We start from the raw sequence: 23132 nt of genomic DNA, 5'->3' as shown, positions 1-23132 counted from the left end.
CTACACAATATTCAATTGTATGGATGATTCAGTTTATTTCACCAGTCTCCTACTAATGGATATTTGAATTGTTTCCAATCTTTTCTATTACAAACAATGATCTAATGAAAAACCTGCCTTTATAGGCATTCAGAGGTACCTGGAGGGAAAAAGTACCAGAGCCAGATCACTGGGTCAAAGGGTAACTGCATTTTTAATCTAGATACAGCCAAATTGGCCTTCATAAGGGTTGTGCAATTGTACTCATGAGAAGGACAGTGACATTTTTTCCATATCTGATCAACAATGTATGTATGATTATCACACTTCAGAATTTTTGCCAATCCTATTAAGTAAAAAGTGCTACATAATTTAAATTTGCATTTCTCTTACTATGTCTGAGTCTGAAGATCTTTTATTTGGTTTAAAGACAATTTCTTGTTCTGTGAATAATCTGTGTTCTTTGCATATTTTTCTATTGGTTTGCCAGTCATTTTCTTATTCATTTATAGAAGTTCTCTAGATAGAGATTAGCCCTTGACCACTGTAAACTTCTTCCCTCAACTGTTACTTATCTTTTGAATTTGATTATTGTTTTTTTTTTTTAACCAGGTAAAATTTTAAAATCTGAATTTAGTCAAATTTATCAATCTTTTTCTTTTATGGTTTCTGAATTTTGAGTCATAGTTTATTTAAGAGGTTTAACTATTTACCTACAAGTTAAAAGGAATTTACACATATTTCTTCCAGTCCTTTTACTTTAAGCAGATATGTATATTCATTTTTTTGAAATCCTAGTTAAAAATATCATTTCTCCACTTTTTCCAAATGAAGTAGACCATTTTAAGAATGACTTCCTGATTTCTCCCTTCTTTCTTTTCATAATTCTTTTGAATATCACACTGATCATCATATAAACTGAACTGTTAAGATGGAATTTATTTGAATGGTATGAGACATAGAACCAAGTTCATCTTTCTTTGGATAGCTACTGAGAAATGAAATATTTCCTGCCGTATCAACAAACAAGGATGTCACAGTCATCAGAGATTGCAGCCTTCCAAAGAGGGCTGGTGAGCCCTAAGGGCACTCAGGAAGGAGAAGAATACCGGTCATCAGACTGCAGCCATCCCCTGTGGTGAGCCTCAAGGAAGTTCAGGATTGGAAAAACACAGGATAGCTGAGGATAGCCCAGGATAGCTGAGATGCCTATGAAAGGGATGATTTCAGTGAGCCCAGATGCTTGCATCTTCCCATACATAGAAAAGTACTGAATTCCTTAACTTAGGATATCTGGTTTTCCTTAATTAACAACAATTTTTTGGCTTTCAGACTAACCTACCCTTTGTTGCAGAACTTCTATATAACCTGGCTCCTCTCCTCACCTCCTTGGAGCAGTTTTCACAAGGTTACTTGACTTGCTGTCTGCCAGGTTTGAAGTCCTAAAAATTCCCACTGAATAAAACGTAACTCTCAAGAATCTGCCTGCATGCAGGAGACCCGGGTTCGATCCCTGGGTTGGGAAGATCCCCTGAATAAAGGCATGGCAACTCACTCCAGTATTCTTGCCTAAAGAATCCCATGGACAAAGGAGCCTGGCAGGCTACAGTCTATGGGGTCGCAACGAGTTGGATAATACTTGACTCAACTTTTAGGTTGTGAATATTTTTCAAGTCAACACTACCCACTTGGTCCAAGACCATATACTAAAAATGTCATTGTTACCCCCATTGGCAACGTAATTTTAAAATACTTTTGTATTTGTATAGGTAGCAGTCTGGATTTTTAATAAACTCTTGTTTCTTATTCTCTAGACATTACAGAGGTAAATACAAGTTATGCTCCTCAATTATTTATGGGAACTGCCAAATTTTGTTAAACTGCATTCATACAGCAGGATCTTTCCTCCCACATCATCAATACCTTTTCAGTGGATTCTTGACTTGAAGAGATAATTTTTCAGACTTCAAGCCCAGGAGACCAGTATCTCAAGTAACCCCAAGAGAACTGTTCTGAGGAGGTGAGGGGAGGAGCCAGGTTATATAGAAGTTTTGCAACAAAGAGCAGGTAGTCTGAACATCAAAAGATTATTGTTAATTAAGAAAGACCAAAAAAAAATTTAAAAAAAAAAAAAAGAAAGACCAGATATCCCAAGTTAAGGAATTTAGCAGTTTTCAATGTATGGGAAGATGTAAGAGTCTGGGCTCACTGAAATCACTCCTCTCATATGCATCTCACCTATCCTGGTCCAGCATCCTGTATTTTTTCACATCCTGAGCTCCCATGGAGCTCACCACAGGGAGTGGCTGCAGTGTTGGGAGCTGTTAGATCATAGGTAGCCTTCTTCCTGAGTGCCGTAGGACTCGGGAACTCATATTAGAGGGCTGCGACCACAGATGACTGTGACATCCTTGTTTACTGATATAGCATGAAATACTCCATTTCTCAACAGTCTGAAATCATGTCACTGATTATTTCATTCATTTAATAAATATTTGCTGAGTACCCACAGGGTGCCAGGCACTATTCTAGGAATTTGGGACATAGCAATAAACAAGATTAAAAAAATATCCCTGCTCAATTTTGTCCTAGCCTGTTTTCTCCCTGCCCTTTACTGTACTTGTCCCCAGGACAGCTCTAAACATTACCTATAAATATTTATAGAAGTTATATGCTGATATATATTCAACGAAATCTAACAAGTTAAGTCTGAAATCAGGAGTGAACAAGACAGATGATTTTCCATGTGTCCCTTCTCTGGCCTTCCCTGACCTTCCTACTCCAAAGGCCTTCTCCTTTCCTCGCCCTCTAAACCCTACCTATCCTGAAAAACACACTCTGTACCTTCAAACTCCATAAAGACTCCCCTGAGCACCCCAGCCAGTGGCAGGGGCCATCAGCTCCTTTCTGTCTTGCAACATCATTGACCATAAGTGTGAAAGTATTTATGATTTTTTATGCTGTTTTGTTTTACTTTTCTGAGTTTAATGAAACTCCCAAATGGGGCAGAGGTCTCTGAGGACCACATGCACCTTTCCTAGCAGAATTCTGCAATCATACAACATGACAACGAAGGGAACACTCTGACTTCCAGTTCACCAACCCATCTTGCTGCTTGAGGAACCTGAGGCAGAGAGAGGTTAAGTCACAGTATCAAGTGCTATAAAAAAATGAATAAATATGAATGACAGACTGGCAGGCATCCTGCCCTTTGCTCCACAGGGAGAAGATGATGTCTGAACTGATAGCTGCAAGCAGTTCTTTCCCCCTGGAATCCAGGCATCTGTTTCCAAGATGTCTGACAATTTGCTGAGAGCCACTGCTAACCCAAAAAAGCTACCCCAACTGATGGATTTGCCCCATTCTGCACTGTTGCTCTCTTTCCAATTCCTTACTGCCTGAAGACTGCTGGAGACCTCAATGATGCTAAACAACTAAACTCTAAGGCATAGATTTTCCAGATGCCAGACTGCTCACCCCTCACTGTGCCCCCGCACCAATGAAATCCAGGGCTTCCCTATCTTGCCGTGTCAAGGCTACACTCTCTGCTCTGCCAGGGAGCTGCCCCTGCAGGAAGCCCAACTGTGGTCTGAAGGAGATGGCTGGTTACCAGCAGGAATACCCAGGCACAGGTAAAATGGAAATACAGTTTAAAACATCTACAAGTTCAAAATAAGAACCCTGGAATAAGTATTATTTGGAACACACTGGTAGAGTCCAGACAAACCCAGTCTCATGGGTTTGTCATCTACAAACCCATGAGATGTAACATGATGTACAAATGCCAGGATCTTTATCATAAGTTCTATGTCTGCTTCCTCATTATTCATAAGGAAACTCAAGGTGGGGGGCGGAACACATGATGTTTTCATCCTACTCCTTGTGCCTACTGAAATGGCAATGGGTTCTCAGTAATATCTCCTGAATCTCCTCAAAGTAAAACACCAGTTAATTCATCGCTTGAGCTGAAAAAAGTCAAATTTAACAGAAGCACAGTTATGCACATGTGGCCAGTGTAGATAAGAGCGTCTCCTGTTTGTACATTTCTCTGTGGTGCCCTGAAGAACTGATAGTCTTAACTGGCCACAGATTATAAAGCACATGTTCATCAAATTAGACTGGAGGTAATTGCCCTTCAGATGTTATTTTAGACAGCTGGTCCATTATTCACAAGTAAATCTGTGCCCTCAATTTATAACAATCCTTCGACGTCGTGGTCTTTTGGTATAACTGAATCCCATGATCTTGGAAGCCATCAATAGTTCTCTCTCAGGCCACTTCTGAGGACTGTGAAGTGGCAATAATCACATGGGAAGAAAAATCCTGGTTTTCAAAATCAAAGAATACTCCTTACATTTATGAAAACCTTTGAAACAGATTTCCTACCTAACAGCAGCTAGCAAGTGGCCTTGTTTATGTCTATTTAAGTAAATGAATTATTAAAAGCAGGAAAAAAAAACATTCTAAGCTCCAATTTTAAATCTTCTTTTACCTGATTTTAGTTTCTTTGGGGAAAGAAAGAAAAGATTCATGCCTGAGCCAAAACCAAACGACATATGAGTTCTTCTGTCAGTGGTACAGGTGCCAGTCTCCTCTGATGTGCTCCCAACTTTCTGCTCCAGTTTCTCTCCCATCCCTCCCTGCAGGCAGGACCTCTTCCACCCGGTCTGGACTCTAACTATGTCTGGAACATGCTCTGCAGCTCAGCTTCTGTGACTATCTGAACCTTACTCTCAAGAACTGGGCCACTGTGACCTAGGTCAGCCTAACAGTAACTGCTGACCCAGACCATGGGCTCCAGTTCTGTCTAGTCTCTCCTTCCTGGAGCTGGGATTGGTTCAGGCAACTAGGGTGAGACTGGGCCAGCAAGCAGAATTTAAGGGGCCATTGCAGAACTGCAGAGGAGGAGGAAATAGCTGGGGGACAGCTGGCCTGAGATGTCAATGCAGCCTGCCTTCCATTAGCCCACTGGACCTGAACAGATGGATCAGTTAACTATTACTGCTTCTAAGGTCAGGTCTACGCTGGAGCACCACCCACTAATGCCACCCATTCAGTAACTGCACACATTTGTTCATTAGTTTGTTCATTTGTTCATTCATTCATTCTCTATTTAAATGAGCCTCGGCATAGTACGGTTAGGCAGACACATGTCAATATGGCACATCTACTACACTCCCAGTTAGCTTGAACACACTCAAGTATGAACTTCCACTAACTGGAACAACAGGATTCTTTCATAAAAGGATACTTCAGCCATAATAAAAACACCAAGTTATGACATTCTATCTAAAATTGCTTCTCCCCTTTCTCTATTAGAAGAAATCAGTTATATTTATACTTAAAAATGTCCAGTCAAGGCTATGGTTTTTCCAGTAGTCATGTATGGATGTGAGAGTTGGACTATAAAGAAAGCTGAGTGCCCAAGAATTAATGCTTTTGAACTATGGTGCTGGAGAAGACTCTTGAGAGCCCCTTGGACTGCAAGGAGATCCAACCAATCCCTCCTAGAGGAAATCAGTCCTGAATATTCATTGGAAGGACTGATGCTGAAGCTGAAACTCCAATACTTTGACAACCTGATGCGAAGAGCTGACTCATTTGAAAAGACCCTGATGCTGGGAAAGATTGAAGGTGGGAGGAGAAGGGGACAACAGAGGATGAGATGGTTGGATGGCATCACCGAATCAATAGACATGAGTCTGAGTAAACTCCGGGAGTTGGTGATGGACAGGGAGGCCTGGCGTGCTGCAGTCCATAGGGTTGCAAAGAGTCAGACATGATTGAGCGACTGAACTGAAAAATACAGATGTCACTTCTCTAGGAAGTCTTTTCCAACTTCCCCAGTTTTCCTAGAAGGCTTTCTAGCTGTATCTTCCACTCCACCCTCCTTTAGTCTCTCCTTTAGGCACACTGGCCTTTACTCAGCCCCTGCCTTTCCGCTTAAGCTGCTTTCTGCCTCAGGCCCTTTGTACACAGTCTGTGCTCCTCAAGTGTTCCTGCTCACATCCTAACTATGACCACCCCCAGCACCACAGTCCCTACTGCTCACCCCTTCATTGAGAAGCCTCACCATCTGTCAGATCTTAGCTGAACCAAAAGGCCATCCCTGATCCTCACCAGTTTTCACCCTCTTAGCATCACCTGCCTTCCCTCCCCTGTGCTTATTAGAGGTACTCTCTTAAGATTGTCATGTTATTTGATTAAAGTCCATTCCCCCACTGGACTGTCAGCTCTTTAAGAGTAGGGACCGTGACTATTTTTATTTATCATTGTAACCACAGGGATTAGCACAGTGTTATACAGTAGGCACTCAGTAGCTGAACGAATGAATGACTTTCTCTAGTATCTGTGTCACTAAATTCCAATTGCCCAATAGTGTACTGGCCCCAAAGCCTGGCCTCTGCCCACCTCTCCAAACCCAAACACTTTTCTACAATTCATTTAAAAAGGAAATGGACATTTATCCCTACTGCCTCGTATATCCAGATATAGTAACAAGGATGGATAAATGTAAGGATCTTATGCGCCTAGGGCTGATGATCCTCACGTATTACTAAGGTCAGGCAGAAGTAGCCTTAGAATATATCCCAAAAGGGTGAAATAAGAACTAAAAATAAAGGGGCAGTTAATATCACTCAATGTTTCTGATCAACCCTGACCTGAACAGAAAAGTCATAACCAAAGAAGCCCACTTCCTGCCTCCTCTTCCGTTCCCTTTCCGTTATTCTGACCACTGAAGAGGACCCAAGTCAAGTGAATACAGCCATGTGCCAAGTGTAGTTTCTCAGTGAGTGTCTGTCCTTTAGTGGCTTAACTGTGTCCCCCCCTGAAATCTGTATGTTGAAGCCCTGACTCCCAGGACCTCAGAACTTGACTGTGTTTGGAGCTGGGGCCTTTAAGATGTGATTCAATGAAAATGGGGTCTCAAGATGAGCTGTAAGCCAGCGTGACCAGTGTCCTCATCTCATAAGAGATGAGGATGCAGACACATGGAGGGAAGAGCACGTGAAGATCCTGGGAGAAGATGGCCACCTGGAGCCCAGGAGAGAGACCTCAGAGGAAGCCAGCCCTGCTGGCACCTTGAGCTGGGACTTCTGGCCTCTGGAGCCGTGGGAAAATAAGTGTCTGTTGTTTAAGCCTCTGGGTCTGGGGTGCTTTGTGATGGCAGCCCTAGCAAACTAATGCAGTGCCCAAGCAGCTCTTGCGGAAAAGGAAAGGGATATCTGCCAAGTACCCCCTGCCCGCCCTGCTCTCTACAGTCCTGGGTGTCATCTTTCCCCAGAGCTGTCCTCCCTTCTTTATTGACAAATGAGAACTCTGAGACACAGAGCCACAAAAGGGGCTGAGCCAGAATCGCACTCCAAGGCTGCTTCCAAATTCCATATCCTCTTTTGCACTAGACCTTCAGATGCTACAGACCCAAATCAAGTAGAAAATGTGAAAGCAGATTCTAAGTGCTTTATTTTGTCCTTAGAAAATGGGCAAGATCACCATTTTAGTTGAAGAACCAAATGCATTTATATGCATCACCCAAATAAAGTGACTGAAATCCTGTGAAACAGATGTGAATAGGAGTTAATTTTGCTTTTTAATGAGCATTCTGACCAGATCAATACTACAAAATGCTAAACTGCAAAACGTCATTACAATTTCAATGCAACTGTCCAGGTGATTGGTTCAAAGAGGCACTTACGGTAGCTCAGATGGTATTTTCTCTTCATAAGAACAGGAGTCTATTATGTAAAATAAAGTCATGAAAATTTTAATTGCACCGCTAAAGGACAGAACCTGGCCTAGCCCACAAACCATGGCAAACATAAGAAACAAAACGCAGTTGAATGCTTAATCAGCTGTCTGTCACTTTCTGAATAGTGACTAATATTCTAATTATTAGTCACCACACTAAGAAGGTGCAATTATAGAACAGGGACGATGGCTTTTTTGTTGTTGTTGTTAACCCACAATTTGTGAGGCCTTTGTAAAAATATGATTTAAGTCCCCTTAAACTATAGAGGAGAAAAAAATGATTAACAGTTAAAATTTGCGCCCCCCTCCCCTTCACCAAAGCATTGGGGAAAAAAAAAAAAAAACGTTGCAGTTGTATTGACAGATATGACTAACAACTGTAATCACAGAAATAAATTTAGTAAAATGATAATTTATCTGTCACAATTTACCAAGGGGAAAAAGTGCGGTACAAGCAGCTGAATTGTGAAGTTAAATGAAAGCAAAGATAGAACCCAGTTTTTTAATGAAATGTAGAGCATTATTAATTGGTTTCCTAGCAACAGCCAGGCTAAAATTACTTAACATGTCTGCTCAATCATATGCAAATATGAGTGTTATCTCTTAAATGTTGATTTTAGTTGGTCTTTTCAGATGCAAATCCAATGTGTAAAATGAATGTAAATGTTGACAATGTTGATACAAACCCACCCTTCCACCCCCTCCCCGTCGCCGCCCCCCCCCCCACCCCATTAACAGCATTTTGGTGTTCAAAGCACCAGAGCTGAGGATCTTCCCTTTGCAAGCAGCAGCCACCTTCCTTAGGCTCCTCCCTGTCTTCCCTCACCAATGCCCGCACCTCAAGGCGAGCATCTGAGATAAATACCACAATGGTATTGCTGGGCCTCACTGAATGGCACTACAATTATTTCTCATTAAATGATAGATTTAGTTTTCAGCTTAAAGTTCAATCAGATGATGCAAGGGGCTTGCCAACCCAAGACCAAGGTTGGTCTCAAGTTTGATTTTGCATTTAAAACCAAGCCTTGAGATGACTCCATCCATCAAAGCCCAAGTAGACAAATTCCCTTCAAAACTGTCAGATAAGGCACTCTTCTTCAACTCTACCCAGTTTCATCCAGCAGCTTAAAAGCAGCCAGAGAACAACCACGTTCCACAGGCAACAGAGACACCAAGAAGGGGTAGAAAGCCCTTATAATCATCAATGGGCTCCAAAGCCACCCCAGTAACACCCACTCCAAAGAAAAGCAACGTGCTGGCTATGCTTTCACTTACTCATGCAACAAATACTTAATGCATATTTACAATCTGTTAGGCAATGATCAGGGTGCTGGAGAAACAGCAGTGAATAAGAAAAAAAATCCCTGTCTTCAACTGTCTTAGTGCAGAAGAGAGACAAATAAATCAAGAAACACATACACAATAAAATTTCAGGTAGTGATAAAAAATAGGAAGAGGCAAAGTAGCCTAAAGAGGAGAGGCAGATGGGCAGGGCTGGGTGGACCACAGTAGATGAGGTCTCTCACAAGAGTGTCTTTTGAACAGATTAATAAAAAAGAAAGAAGCCAAGCACAGGTGGAAGTGGGGCATTAAGTATGATGAGGAACAGGATGGGGAGGTGATATGAGAGAAGTGATGCTCTGAGCCAAGTTTCCAGGCCACCTGCCAACAAAACTGTGCCCCTAAGCCCCTGCCTTACAGTATTTTAGGGACATTGCTGTGTCCAGCAGCACCTTAGGACAACACTTTAGGACTAAAGATGGAGGATGTCTGACATATGTGGAAGAAAAAGGGGAGAGGCAGTCTTACTAAACCCTAAAAGTTCTTCCCTTTCTAGGTCAAGGCTCAGTCCCCTCCTGACCCCTGAGAGTCTTCTGAGCCAACTGAAAAGGACATTCTTAGACCACCCCCACCCCCCCCAAACCCCTGGAGGAGGTGGACTGAGCATTTCTGGCCGAAGTCCCTTGCCTAAAGCCTCCAAGGAATGGAGATTAGACAAACAGTTTGTTCCAGACACCCATCAAGGCTCCAGGATATTTCAGGCAATGATCATAAGCTCAGAACATATATTCCAAGAAGTTCTGATGCTTGTTTATGAAGAGAAATGATAAAGATTCTGTGGACAGCTTCATACTAGGCCAAGGATCTCCAGACTAACCTTACTGAGTACTGGGCCAAGGGAAATCTGGATAGATTCTTCTTCTAAACATCACTCTCCAGCCTTGTAATTCATGCCTTAAGTCTCTGAAGGCTTCAGAAGTTACTATTAAACACACATGCCCATAAGAGAAACACATGAAACCGTAGGGGCAGCCCATCTGGTGCTGGGGTGAGGCTTAGCCTGGGGCACATAAACGCAAGTGAGATGGGATCTAATCTAATTGGTTGGCCTGGAATGAACCTATTTCAGGAATGGCACAGTTTGCAGAGCAGTTGTCATACTTCTGTGGATGATACAAACATTTCGCCAGGCTTACCTTAAAGCATGTTAACCTACTCAATTGAATAGAGGATAATCCTCTATTTGTAGCATCTCATCACAGTTCAAGGAGACTATACTGCATTCTGAGTTAAAAATCAAATAGGCTGTACATGTTACCCCAGTCCTGGCCATTGATATGTTTTGTTTAGGCCAGTGTTTCTCAAAGCAGCATCAGCAGTACCTGATGGGCTTATTAGAAATGCATCTTCAGAAGGCTGGGACCCACATTTATTGAATTAGAAATCTGGCAGTGGGCCCAGAAATCAGTTTAACAAGCCCTCCAGGTGATTCTGTGCACGCTAAATTTGAGGGCCTTCCGAGGCCAATTTAGCAAGATGGTGTACCTCCGAGTTTATACTTAACACTAACTTGCTGCAAATTATTTCAATCAACAGGAAACCAAGGATAGTTGCTCTGTACCTTCGGCACAATGGCACGCATTCAAAATAAACACACTAATTGTGTGAATTCCTGACACAGTAACTTTTTCCAAAGAATGCACCACTCAGAACACAAGATGCTGATTTACTGATTTCTTAAGATAACCAATTGTTCTGACAATGAGAGAAATGAAAAGAAGCAAAGTCAGTCATTCCTTAGGCAACTCGAGTTTAGTGTAGCCTTCTGCGAGAACGTTGAGAACTAGTGAGTTCTCTAGGACTATCCTCTCCTGCTGGACCCGTTCCAGCACTGGCAGGGCTCCCTTCTGAGCAACAGGCACTCCTCAGGGTGGAGAGAGGTCCTAGGAGCACTCACTGTAAATGGCCTAAAACCCTTGCCAAATGAACTGACTCCCCCTAATTCTTACATTTTAGAGAGAACATTCAATCTTCAGTGTCCCCAACAATAAAATGGATGTTATGTGGGCATGCATTCATTAAAAATTTTGACGATGAAAAAAAGCAATCTAGAAGATGCTTTAATCACTGTAAGATAAATATACATGAGGAAACCTGCAATCAGAAGGGGGAATCTCAGACTGGATTGTGCATGAGAAACACCTGTGGTGTGTGATAAACATGCATGCTTCTGAGCCCCATTACCAGACATTCTGATTCACATGACGTGGGGGCCAGCATTTCACCTTTTATGTAAGCATGCCCAGGTGATTTTGATGCAGGGGTTTGTATTTAAACTACCAACATGGTCATTTCTCCAATTTTCAAGGGATATTAATAAGAGGTTTTTACATAAGAAAATAAGCAATCCTGTAGCAAAAGAACTACAAGGTCCTTTTTCTCTACCTGTGTGCTCAAGCTGGAGTTGAGAGAAAGTTAAGGGAAAGTTTACACATATTTTAAACTTTTTAATAAGTAATTTTTTTCTCATTACCAAAGTTATGCACATTCATTGCAGAAAGAAAAAGAAAAGCAAAAGGGATAAAGCAAAAATACCCATAATCTCACAATGAGTTAACGTGGTACGTTATATTCTTCAGATGACTTGCAGGGTGCTTACACCGACATACACACACTTATTTTAAAAATAGTGGGATCCGAGTATATATAGTTGTTGTGGTGTGTGTGTGTGTGTGTGTGTGTGTGTGTGTGTGTGTGTGTGTGTGTGTGTGTGTGTGTGTGTGTGTGTGTTTTACATCTAATAATATTGTCAACATCCGAGTATATATAGTTGTTGTGGGGGGTGTGTGTGTGTGTGTGTTTTACATCTAATAATATTGTCAACATCTTTTTACCAGTCCTTGATTCTTCTAGATATAAAACGCAGAATGTCTAAACATCAATTCTCTGTTGCCAAGAGTTTTTTTTTAAATCAAGGAATTAAAATTCTATTTATGTGGCCAGCACATAAATACAAATATTTGTGTCATTTGTAAAAGTATGCTAAAAATCTCATTATTGTTTTTATTAAGTGATTTAGCATTGATACAGAGTTTATTAGTAATTTTTATTAGTTCATTAGTTCATTTTAATGAATGTGTACCCAATACTTGAAGGCTTCTAGACATATGTACAATATATAAATACTATGAGTATTCACTTTAATGAAACTTATTAGACCAAGGTTTTTCTCATTAATTCAAAAGGAATCAAAAGGCTCTATTGGAACAAAACTGAGACACACAAAAAATTTTTAACATGCCCCTAGAGTCTATAAACTTTAATTCTATTCAACCAGGAAGTGGTCAAAACATAAATGCATTTCACAGAACACACTCCTCATAACTTGAAAGGTAAACTCTTGATGTTTTATAAACGGGGCAGAAAGAATATGAGTTTCTGTGACTATGCCACATTCACACTGCCCTGCTCCCAGGTATCAGAGAGCTTGCAAGGGCTTCAACACTTAGCAGCCAAGTGAAATTAAGCAAGCCTTATGTCTTCTACGCTTGGGTTTTCCTATCTGGGAAACGAGGAGTGCTAATGAAGTATGTCTGTGTAACTGATTTCCCAAGAGTTTTCTGAGGGCCAAATGGGATGATACACGTTAAGTTCTAAAGTACGGCTCCAGTGTTATCCAGAGCCTGTATCTGGATAGGCTCTTTGAAATGGGGCCAACTCCCCATTTCTTAGTCTATGCCCTGCCATCATAACCCACAATCTCTCAAGACAACAACAGATTGGACAAAACTGTCAGACCAAAGAACAAGGAATAACTTAACCTGTCAATACTTGTTCTAGTAACTGCTTTACAACTTAATCAGACCCAAGGGTCTCTGATTATGGTCATCAGAAGTCACAGTGATGTATTCTGGGCAGTTCTTCATGAATAACAGTTCTCTGGGAGGGACAGGAAGGGTCCCACAGCAGGCTGATCAGCACACTACCTGGGGAGCTTATAAGAAACAAAGATCCCCAGGCCCCACATCAGAGATTCTGGTAAGCTTTTAGTGTAACCACACAGGAAATTTTCTGATGCCTGACCTGTCACAGTAGTTTCTAAGCCAAATTATTCTCGACATTAAAAATTGTTCATTAGTTTCTATAAGATTCAGAACCCTAAAAACAACATGATTGAAGAGCATGCCATGACCTTATAAATATATTCACAAAGACAGAAGGCCCTCACAAAACTACCCTCTAGTCACTTCAACAAAAACATCTATATAAAGGACTACCTGCATATGCACAATGAACTTTCCCCTTAGTACCAAGGTTGGGGAAATAACAAAGATTGCCACTTCCCTTCCAAAACATTTTTTTATTTCACCACAGCCTTCTCTGCTTACATAAATAATACCACAGTGTGCACTAGATGATTATAAATGGTTTAAAATACCCTGAAAATCATAATTATCATCTATTTTTCCTTCTCTTTTTCCCATAAGCAACAAGCCAAAAGGATAGACATTTGGCCCCTACCACCTGCTCTCTGCACATACTGACAAAGCTCTGGACACAACATTCTTTTATTCATTCAACAAATGACCCAAATAAGCATTTCTCAGCACCAACCACAAATCCACAGAGCATATCCTACAATTTGCATAGGAGTTCTGTTACCACTCTTTCAGCGAGTCAAATATTGCCTGATTTTTCTAACCTCAGGGTTGGAAAACTGGGCTGTCCCTTTGCCATAGGCATTCTCTCTCAAAACTTCCCTCTACTGTGGGAAAAGAAAGAGCACAGTTTTCAAAATGAAATACTGTTAAGTACCATTCTTGAAATCTGATGAAATAAAAACACGTCAACATATAAACTTCCAAATTTATTGTACTGAGCAATTTCACCTGGAACATACGGGTCAGAGACTGACTACCTAAAATATTGATTTAAAAAAAAACAAAACCTCTTGGATCCTACTGCCCTCATGATCAGATATTGCTTGGCTAAAACATTCTTAGTTGGAATCCCAAGGAGAAGGTCATTATATATAATTTTCCTGCAACTGATGAGCTGGAATGTAATAAGCGCTCATTTTGAAAGGATGTGAGTTACTGGTCACTTGGTTACCATTAGAGAATACTAACTAGGGTAAACAGAGTGTGGCAGCCTTGGCCTGAAAGACAGTGAGCAATGAATTCATTAGGGAGAAGAAGGATCAGCAAGGCTCGGTTAATTTATAATATTGACCACGACATGAAATCAAGTTGTGTTCCAGAACCAGAACTCATTAGAAGTGTGTGGGAGGGTGGTTAAAGGGAGCAAAGACTGTTTTGCTTACAAGCTTGAAGACTTCTGGGAACAAAGGATCAGGATACTCATAGTTTAGGGGAAACCAGGGCTGCCCGTAAAGATTTCAAAAGAGTGAACTTCAAGGACGAGGCAGGATTCTTAAGGGTGGTAAGAGAGGATTAAATAGAAGTTATAAAGTGAAGTTACTGTGAAGGCAATTTGAGCTACACATAAGGAAGCAATTTCCAGCCATAATTTTAATTAGAAGCCCAGAATGATCTTCTGCGTAATGATGGCCCTTCATCATTACCATTATTCAGAATTACCCTGCATCCACATGCATAAACATAGAGTGAAAATGAAACATAGATGTGGAAGAAAGGTCAACCATAAACAAATTTTTTTTTATCCTCCAATTGCAGGTGAAAATTTCCAAATAAAACACCCGAATACAGTTAGCTCTCAATTTATAATCAATTTACAATCAATCAGGGCTTCCCTGGTGGCTCAGATGGTGAACAATCTGCCTGTAATCCATGAGACCCAGGTTCAATCCCTGGTTAGGAAGTTTCCCTGGCAAAGGAATGGCTAACCACTCCAGTAATCTTGCCTGGAGAATTCCACAGACAGGCTACAGTCCATGGGATCACAAAGAGTTGGATATACCTGAAAGACAACCCTTTACAAACTGAGAAACTTGGAGAGCCACCACTCTCTCCCACCCTCACCCTCAACCCATCTCTGACCCTTCACACTACTCCCAAATCTGAAACTTCCTGCTACAAAAGAATCTTCATGGGTAGGTATGGAAATCTTGAAGGAATCTCTCGGTGGAGGGAAGGAAGAAGCCACACAAAGCAGACACTTTTAACCAACTGAAGCAAATTCCAAACAAGCAAGGCTGGGTCTCATCTGTTCAAAGCCTCTCCAATAGTTTACTCCTCTTTATTTTACCATCTTATTCATTAAAACCGATGATTCATTTGGCTTAACCAACACTCTTTTAAACATGCAAATAATTTTATAAGCAGATTAAACCCTATCAGTTATATACACCATGAACCACACTTGCTTCCTATCAGCTATAATCGGTTGCTGTGAAGAAATGAGTTCTGATTGAGGACCATCAAAAGGGGAAGTAAGGCAAAATTAAGTTTAGAAAATAAAGCGTTGCAGGGATAAAAAGGAAGGGGTATCACAATGGTGAAATCAAGTTAGAGTCATTAACACCTGTCGCCTAGATAAAGGGATACAGATAGAGATGATGACACAGACAATGCAAATTGTATTTACTTTTTAAAATTCTGCTGGGAGGACCCAGGAAAGGAAATAGAAAATTTTCTTTTTTTCTTCGTTTTGATACCTAGCAGCAACTTGCTCTTAAGACCCAGGATTCAACCTAGTATGAACAGCACTGGAATTCGACTTCAGCTTAAGATAAATGGAATTTTGTGCACTAGCCTCGAAACCAACCTGCTATAACATCTCCTCACTGTAACCTCCCAGGACCCCACCTCCCCATTCAACCTCACTCACAATGTTCCAACTGCACCACGCTTCATCCTGTTCCCTGAAAAGGCCAACTTGTTCCAATCTCAGGGCCCTGGCACTTGCTGCTCCCTCTGTCTTCCCTCTGCTCCTTCTCTCTCTCTCTCCAGTCTTCCAGAGTCTTTCGCATCACTCTGGTCTCAGAATAAATTTCACCTCTCCAGATGGACCTTCCCTGACCCTAGCCAATGTTGTCCCACCTGCCACCAACAAAACGCAAATGTACCTGTCCATTTTTATTGGTCCTCTGGCCTATTTGATCTGGTTCCTAGCATATAGGCCTATCAGAAACGTTGTTCATTTCTTTGTTTATTTTGTGGATCACCTGTCTTCCTCACTAAAAGCCAAATTTTCACCAAAGCAGGAGTGCAATTTCTTGTTCACTGTTCTCTAACCTGTGCAACGGCATGCACTAAGCACTCCATGAATACTGGCTGTCTCAAAAAGAACTTTAACAGACATATGAAACATGACAATTTTTCTTACATTAGGTATTTCACCATTATATAAAGCATCAAAGGCATATACAATGACAATCTCTAACTAAACATTTACAGTTTTAACATCCAGAGTTGGGTCTCTACAGTTGGTTTAAAATTTACCAGTTTTTGTCTTCTACTGAAGACACAGAACATGACCTTGTTTTTGAGAAGCACCAATCAGGGTCCAATCTCGAAGTGATTTTTTAAAATATCCATATGAGGTCATTCTAGTTAGTTTCAAAACAGGATCCTATAGTGACAATACAAGTTTCAGGGTAGGGGACTTCCCAGGGATATGAGAACAGAGGATAGAAAAGTGTGTGTGTGTGTGTGTGTGTGTGTGTGTGTGTGTGTGTGTAGGTTTATAACTCCTACTGTATTGTCCAATCCATTTTTATGCTATCATTTATCATCTTCTATTTTGTATTACAGTTTTCAGAATACATTTGTATTCTCTCTCCTGGACTATAAGCCCATTTAGGGATGGGATTCACACCTGATTCCTTCTACCTCCCAAATGCCTAGCATTATGTTTCGTATACTGTAGGCGCTCAATAAACACCAAACAGATGTATGGATGATATTCCATTACTATTCAAAATGAAGCAAACGATGAGCTATCTTGTCTGCAAAGTAGCTATTTTCCCCACTGAGTAAGTGGGGGAATTAATATTTCCCTTCTACAATAACATCATCAATTACCACTGAGAGACACAGACTACTTGAAACACAAACCTGCACTACACTGCATACACACAGACACGGGTTTGAGTGAACATTAAATGTGCAAAGTTCTAGGCTCAATGTTTCTGCTCCCCTAAATGAAATACCGCTTTCTCCTCAACAGGCTGTATGCCTAACAACAGAATTGTGTTGCTACTACAAACGTGAACCGAAAAGCAGACGTTAGACAGAGCTTTCGCCACGTGTCACAAAACACAGAGTTTAAGATGTAGGGGTTGCTGCATGTTACAAGTTTTACAACTGTCCTTATGTCAGCTAATTGCTTATAAGAGCAAACAGCACCCTGCCACGTGCTCAGAACCACATGTTCTGTGGCTGTTCTAATAAGAACTGGCTTGGATTTACAGCAAAATAACTTTACTTGAAACTCTGAGCCAAAACCTTATCTGATAAACACCCCCACACATGGACATCTGGGGACGGTATTGTGAGGCACTGCTCTGAGAGAACACAGAGGAGATGTTTTCAAGGGCAAAAGAGAGCTTCAAAAGAAGCAATTACTTTTCAAGTCTGATCAATAGCATAGAGCATGAACTGTAAAATGCCTCTTAAAAGACTCATTTCAGGCTGAGGTGAAGTGACATTTACAGCAACACCAAGAACAAAATACTTATAAACGGGCTGGTGGTATTCTGGCTAAGTAGGTGGTACCAACATAAAGTTCTGTTTGTAGCTCCGTATCTAGGTAGAAGGAGGTTATCAGCAGAGTCATCTCTAGTCCTCTTCCTGTATTAACGTCTTGTGCTATTGTACTGGGTCTCTTATTTTAAGCAACTCCATGTAATGAAGTTTCTGCAAGCGGCTGAGATTGGCAACGGGACAAATACCTTTTTCTATGCTCTGTTTTACCTCAGGCAAAAAAAAAATTCAGTCTTCCAAAATGTAAGGAGAGCATCACCAATCTACAATGCTGCTATGGAAGCTATAAACACAACAGTGATCATTCAGAGCAGGTACCAATCATTAAAGTTCACTAGGTGTCAGGTCCTGTGTTGAATGGTGTGCATTTATCATCACACGTAACCCTCACAACACCATGAAGAAGCTATACTCTTCCTAGTTACAGATGAAAGCACTGTACTCGGAAAGTCGAAGGTACTTGTCTGAGCTAGTCCAGCTAAAAATAAATGGTACAACTGGGATTCAAACCCAGTCTTCCAAACTCTAAACCCAAGCCTTTATCCACCACATTACACTTTTTCTTGCTCTTGTGACCTCCTGAATAGGAAGTCAGTCCCTCTTGAGAAGAGGGAAGAAAAAGGAAATCACCTGGATGCATACAAGAATATAACCTGTGCCCCTCCAGCAAGGATGAGTCTAGAAACAGTCATGTGTTTACAACGGAGATAGAAACAACACTTGTGAGGTGGGTCTAGGTTGGGGAGCCTTAAGCATGGAGCTGAGTGTGTGGTGTGCTCTGACTGGGTGGTTCAAATCCACCAATGTTTAGAGAGCACCTGTCATACACTGGCCACTTCAATCTCCAGAATTTCAGTCCTTGCCTCCATGGATTTGCAGTTTAGTTGGGGGAGAGAGACCCATAGGAGTAATAACTAAAACCTGCACAATAAGATCCAGTACTGACATCAGTACCACTTGCTCAGGCACAGGACTATGTTAGGTGAGGCAGACAGAGGGACTGCCAGGAGGGCTTCCCAGGGGTGCTGGATCTTGAGATGAGCTATGAGGGAGCCAGCAGAGCAAGGGGAGCAGCCAAGCCAAGGGCAGGAGGGTGGGCTGGGCCGTCTACACCACCCATCTGCAGGAGATAAGGCTGGGGGCCAGAAAATAAAGATTAATGTTGCTTGCTTACTCTGTGATAGGCCCTGTGCAAAAGCACTCTGCTGCCTAACAACCCACTGCGCTAGGCACTCTGATGCCCTCTTAGGGGTGAGGCTGAGGCACAGAGGGGACAGTGACCACATGAAGTGCACAGCAAAGTGGTGAGGCTGGGGGCGCTAAGGCTCAAGTCATCCTATCCCAAAGCCCACAGGAAGCTCTGTGCTGTGTGGCCTCATGGGCTCAGCAAGCTCCCGAGGTCAAGAAGTGGTTTACACGAGGAACTGGCAGGATAGAAACCACCGTCCGGCTATAGGAAAAGAAAGGGGAAAGGGGTGGGTTCAGGGCACGAGGCCCATCAACTGCTAAGGTGCAGTAGTTTCTCTGTAGCCAGACTTTCCCACCTCATTGGTGGTTCCTCTGTTCTGCTCCAAGTCACCCTTCACAAACTTGTGGCATTCCAAGACATGAGGGTGAAATCTACTTGGGATAGGTGATCCACAGACAACCAGAAATACCTTTCCCCACCACGCCTCCAGGCTCCTCAACAGCATTTATCTCCAGAATCAGAAGTACTTCCTTGTGAGTCCTTTTTCCCCGGTGAATGGTGAAATTTCAAATTATGCGCAATTCATCTTTGCAAATCCCCAGAACATGGATGGCAATGCTCTCTGAATGATGCCTCTGCTTCTTCACCAAAGCTGTTTCTGAACGGTCATCACATGTGTGGTGTCTGGAATGGATCCAGGAGCTCAGGTGGCCAACCTGGCTCCTTTCAGACCATCTGGGTGATGGAGAGACTTGGTGACAAGCAAGAGAATATTATGTCACCACCTTGGGAATGAAGAGCAACAAGGGACCCACAGGGATACTGTTAGTCATGTTAACCAATATATATTGGTTCTGAGAACACACTGGACATTCTTCTAAGAACTTTACAGGTAGGAATTTATTTAATTGTCATGACAACCCCATAGCGTAGATGTACTTATCACCCATGTTACTGATGGGGAGACTGAGGTACAGGTAGGTTATACACCTTGCCCAAGGTCACAAAATCAGTAAGTAGTAGAGCCAAAATTCAACTCCAGGTTATCTCACTTAGAGCCCAGAGTCTTCACCACTTTCTACTAATTGCCTCCTGGGGGCTTCCCAGGGTGGCTCAGTGATAAAAAAAAAAAAAAAAAACCCGCCTGCCAATTCAGGAGATGCAGGTTTGATCCCTGTGACAGGAAAGTCCCCAGGAGAAGGAAGTAGCAACCCACTCCAGTATTCTCACCTGGAGAATTCCATGGACAGAGGAGCCTGGTGGGCTACAGCCTATAGGGTCACAAAAGATCGGACATGACTGAATGACTAAACAACAACAACAAATTGCCTCTAAGGAGAAAAACTAAAGAGGCAAGACCCACACTGTGGAACCACAGCTATCACACGCTACAAAGCAAGGTGATGTAACCTCTCTGTAGGACTCAGGCATTCATTACAAGAAGGGAGTAAAAACTAGATAGAATAGCATACGTTTTCAAAATCCTGATGCTGGTAGAAGTCACAACAGAAATAAGAACCAGAAGCTACTTTCATTTCTGAGAACAAACCCATCCAAGTAAGAAAGGCGCAGAGAACAAGTTAATAATGGCCTAAATATAAAAGCACAGCTTCAAATCCAACCTACTATTAATTAATTTATGTATTGCCACTAGGGAGGAGGCGGTTAGTATTAAGTTAGATTAAATTATGGAGAAGCTTCAGCATTGCTGTGACTATTTCAACAGTAATTATTAAGTTGCTATGCCTTCCCTCCCTCATAAAAACCCTTCATTCTCATTTTCCGAATGCTTTGCTATTCACCTGTCGTGAGCTTCTTTTGACAGGCATGACAAGCTTTTCATATTAAAGACACTTTTCAAAGACAGCAAGGAAATCTGATTTGTAAATCCTAGTAGGCTTTTGATCCAAACTGGTGCTCTAAAGAATATCTGTCTCCAGCTTTCTCTGAAGGGTCCTGGGTTTCACTGCTGAGCTGAGAGAGCACTTGCCGAGACCAACAGGCCCTGAAGAAACTATGGACGCTGGAAACAGGGAAAGGGACACTGAATTAGAAGTCCAGAGGCCTGGGCTCACTCCCAGACTCACCACTTAGGAGATATGCGGATCTGCCTTCACCTTTCCTATCTATAAAATAGAAGCCCCCAGCTAACTACCCTCCTGGGGTTGGCAGGAGGCACAAATATACACTGACGCTGTCTGGAGACTGCAACCACACAAATGTGAACTGATTAGATAACTAGTTAACTGATGAGTTAACTAACTAATTACTTGGCTAATTAATTAATTGATTAATTTATTCATTGGTTAGGTGACTCACTGGGTTATGGTAGACCTAAAATGGAAGGGCTGAGTTACTCCCCTGAGGGCCCCGCTTTGATAACCTCTTGCCCCACTATTTCTGCTTCGCATTGGAAACAAACTTCCCCATTCCCTCTAATGAGCCATATCCTGGTTCAGATCCTGCCATAAAACACTACTTTCATGTGCTCCCATCAGTGCCTGAGGACCCAAAGGGCATCCAAGCCTGAAATGGTCCAACCTTTCAAGGAAAAGACCAAAGGGAACTCTTAGCAAGGTCCACTCATTCCCTTGCCTCTGCACCAATCAGAGGACCAGGGAATACTTAGCACTTGCTTCTCGAGCTGCTCTGCCCTGAGGAATTCATTCATTCAGTACTGTGTTTACTGAGCGTGCACCATGTGACTAGGCTCTGTGTGAGGAAGGACAAGGAAAACATTCTGCCCTCAAGGAGCTCAGAGTGGAGCAGGAGGCAGCAGCCCTGTGGACAAAGTGGTCAGGAAGGTCTGCCGAGAGCATGCTGTGGATGCTGTGGGTGGGCAGAGAGAGGCCACACTCTTTCACGAAAGAGATGGTGGGGAGGAGGAAAGGAAAGGCTACAGAGCTCCCACGGAGGTTGAATGAAGTCACTGCAAGTCCCGGGTGCCAAGTTCCAGATTCACTTGCAGTGAAGTCACTGCAGGTCCCTGGCAGAGAGCAAAGTGACTGAGGTGTTAAAACTGTTATTGTTTAGTCGCCAAGTCAAAATAAAGGAGAACTGACAGAGACAGAAACACTCATGATGGTGTGTTTATTCCTCCCTCAACCCAAACCCCATGGAGATTCTGATTCAGTAGGTCTGGGGCAGGAGAGCCCAAGTATGTACTTAGAAAGTTCTACCGGATATAGTATCTGGCCTGCAGTGCTTTCTGTTGGTGCCTCCAACATGTTTCACATCATGGGAGAACACAGTAAATGATAATATTTCAACACACTGAATTAACATAGAGATGATCTGGCAACACGTATAGGGACCAGTGGGGGAAAAAATCAATTTTATTTCTTTGTATTACATTATTATAAGAAAAACAAAACGCTAGGAAAAACACTGAACAGTGGATTTTTATAAATATTCCAAATATAACCTTTTGATATCACTAAATTCAAGAAGTTTACAAGGGCAGCCCTACAAACAATGTTCAAATGTAATTTGAATGGTTATAACTTTTTGAATGTTTGTAGGAAATATTAAATTTTAACACAGTAAGAAATTTACAACCATGAATATGTGGTGACATGTGAAAGCCATTCGTGGCTCATAGTTATAGGAAGCTCTCAGGTGGATGCAGGAGCCTGGTGGGCTGCAGTCCATAGGGTCGCTAAGAGTTGGACACGACTGAGCGACTTCACTTTCACTTTTCACTTTCATGCACTGGAGAAGGAAATGGCAACCCACTCCAGTGTTCTTGCCTGGAGAATCCCAGGGACGGGGGAGCCTGGTGGGCTGCCATCTATGGGGTCGCACAGAGTCGGACACAACTGAAGTGACTTAGCAGCAGCAGCAGTTACGTTATATTATCCCAGCTTTCAATTCAGGACAGAACAAAAATTCATAGGCTCAAAAGATGCAGCCACAGCCTGCATCCGGTTCCAGTGAAATCTTAAGCCAAATGTTAAATAGAAAGTCGATCTAGACACAGCTCAGAGACATGTGACTTCTAGAAAGTTTAAGTTAGCAAACAAACTGAACACACGGCTCCTGTGTAGAAACCCTGAAAACCAGAACAGACGGTTTAAGAAAAGGATTTTTTTAAAGGCTCAGTTTTCTGAGCTCCAGAAGTGAAGTCAAAGAACTTGCCCTATGTTCTTTAGGTACACAGTGATAGAATGCCAGAAAATTCCTGTAAGGTGTTGGTAAGGGGCCAGCAACTACTCAAACCAAGCCAGTTCCCTCTGTAAAAAAGGCTG

At 42.0% G+C, this 23132-nt stretch overlaps 1 protein-coding gene across 3 annotated transcripts in view; it reads right to left on the bottom strand.

Moving 5' to 3' along the window:
• The window catches only part of JAZF1 (JAZF zinc finger 1), a 330616-nt gene that overhangs the window by 263500 nt on the left and 43984 nt on the right, over positions 1–23132 (bottom strand). Inside the window, exon 1 of one of the 3 annotated variants that reach the window (XM_070787278.1) lies at positions 4472–8393. The exons of 1 other annotated variant lie outside the window; for it this stretch is intronic. In XM_070787278.1, coding sequence (XP_070643379.1) covers positions 4472–4613 — 142 coding nt within the window. In that variant the 5' untranslated portion in view covers positions 4614–8393. Of the gene's footprint in view, positions 1–4471; positions 8394–23132 lie in introns of those variants that run through there. One more of the 3 variants, XM_070787277.1, reaches the window with a different exon arrangement.

The sequence above is a fragment of the Bos indicus genome, chromosome 4 (genome assembly GCF_029378745.1).
Source record: "Bos indicus isolate NIAB-ARS_2022 breed Sahiwal x Tharparkar chromosome 4, NIAB-ARS_B.indTharparkar_mat_pri_1.0, whole genome shotgun sequence".
NCBI lineage: Eukaryota > Metazoa > Chordata > Mammalia > Artiodactyla > Bovidae > Bos > Bos indicus.
The sequence above is the reverse complement of the archived record's forward strand: the minus strand, read 5'-3'. Positions and strand labels throughout refer to the sequence as shown.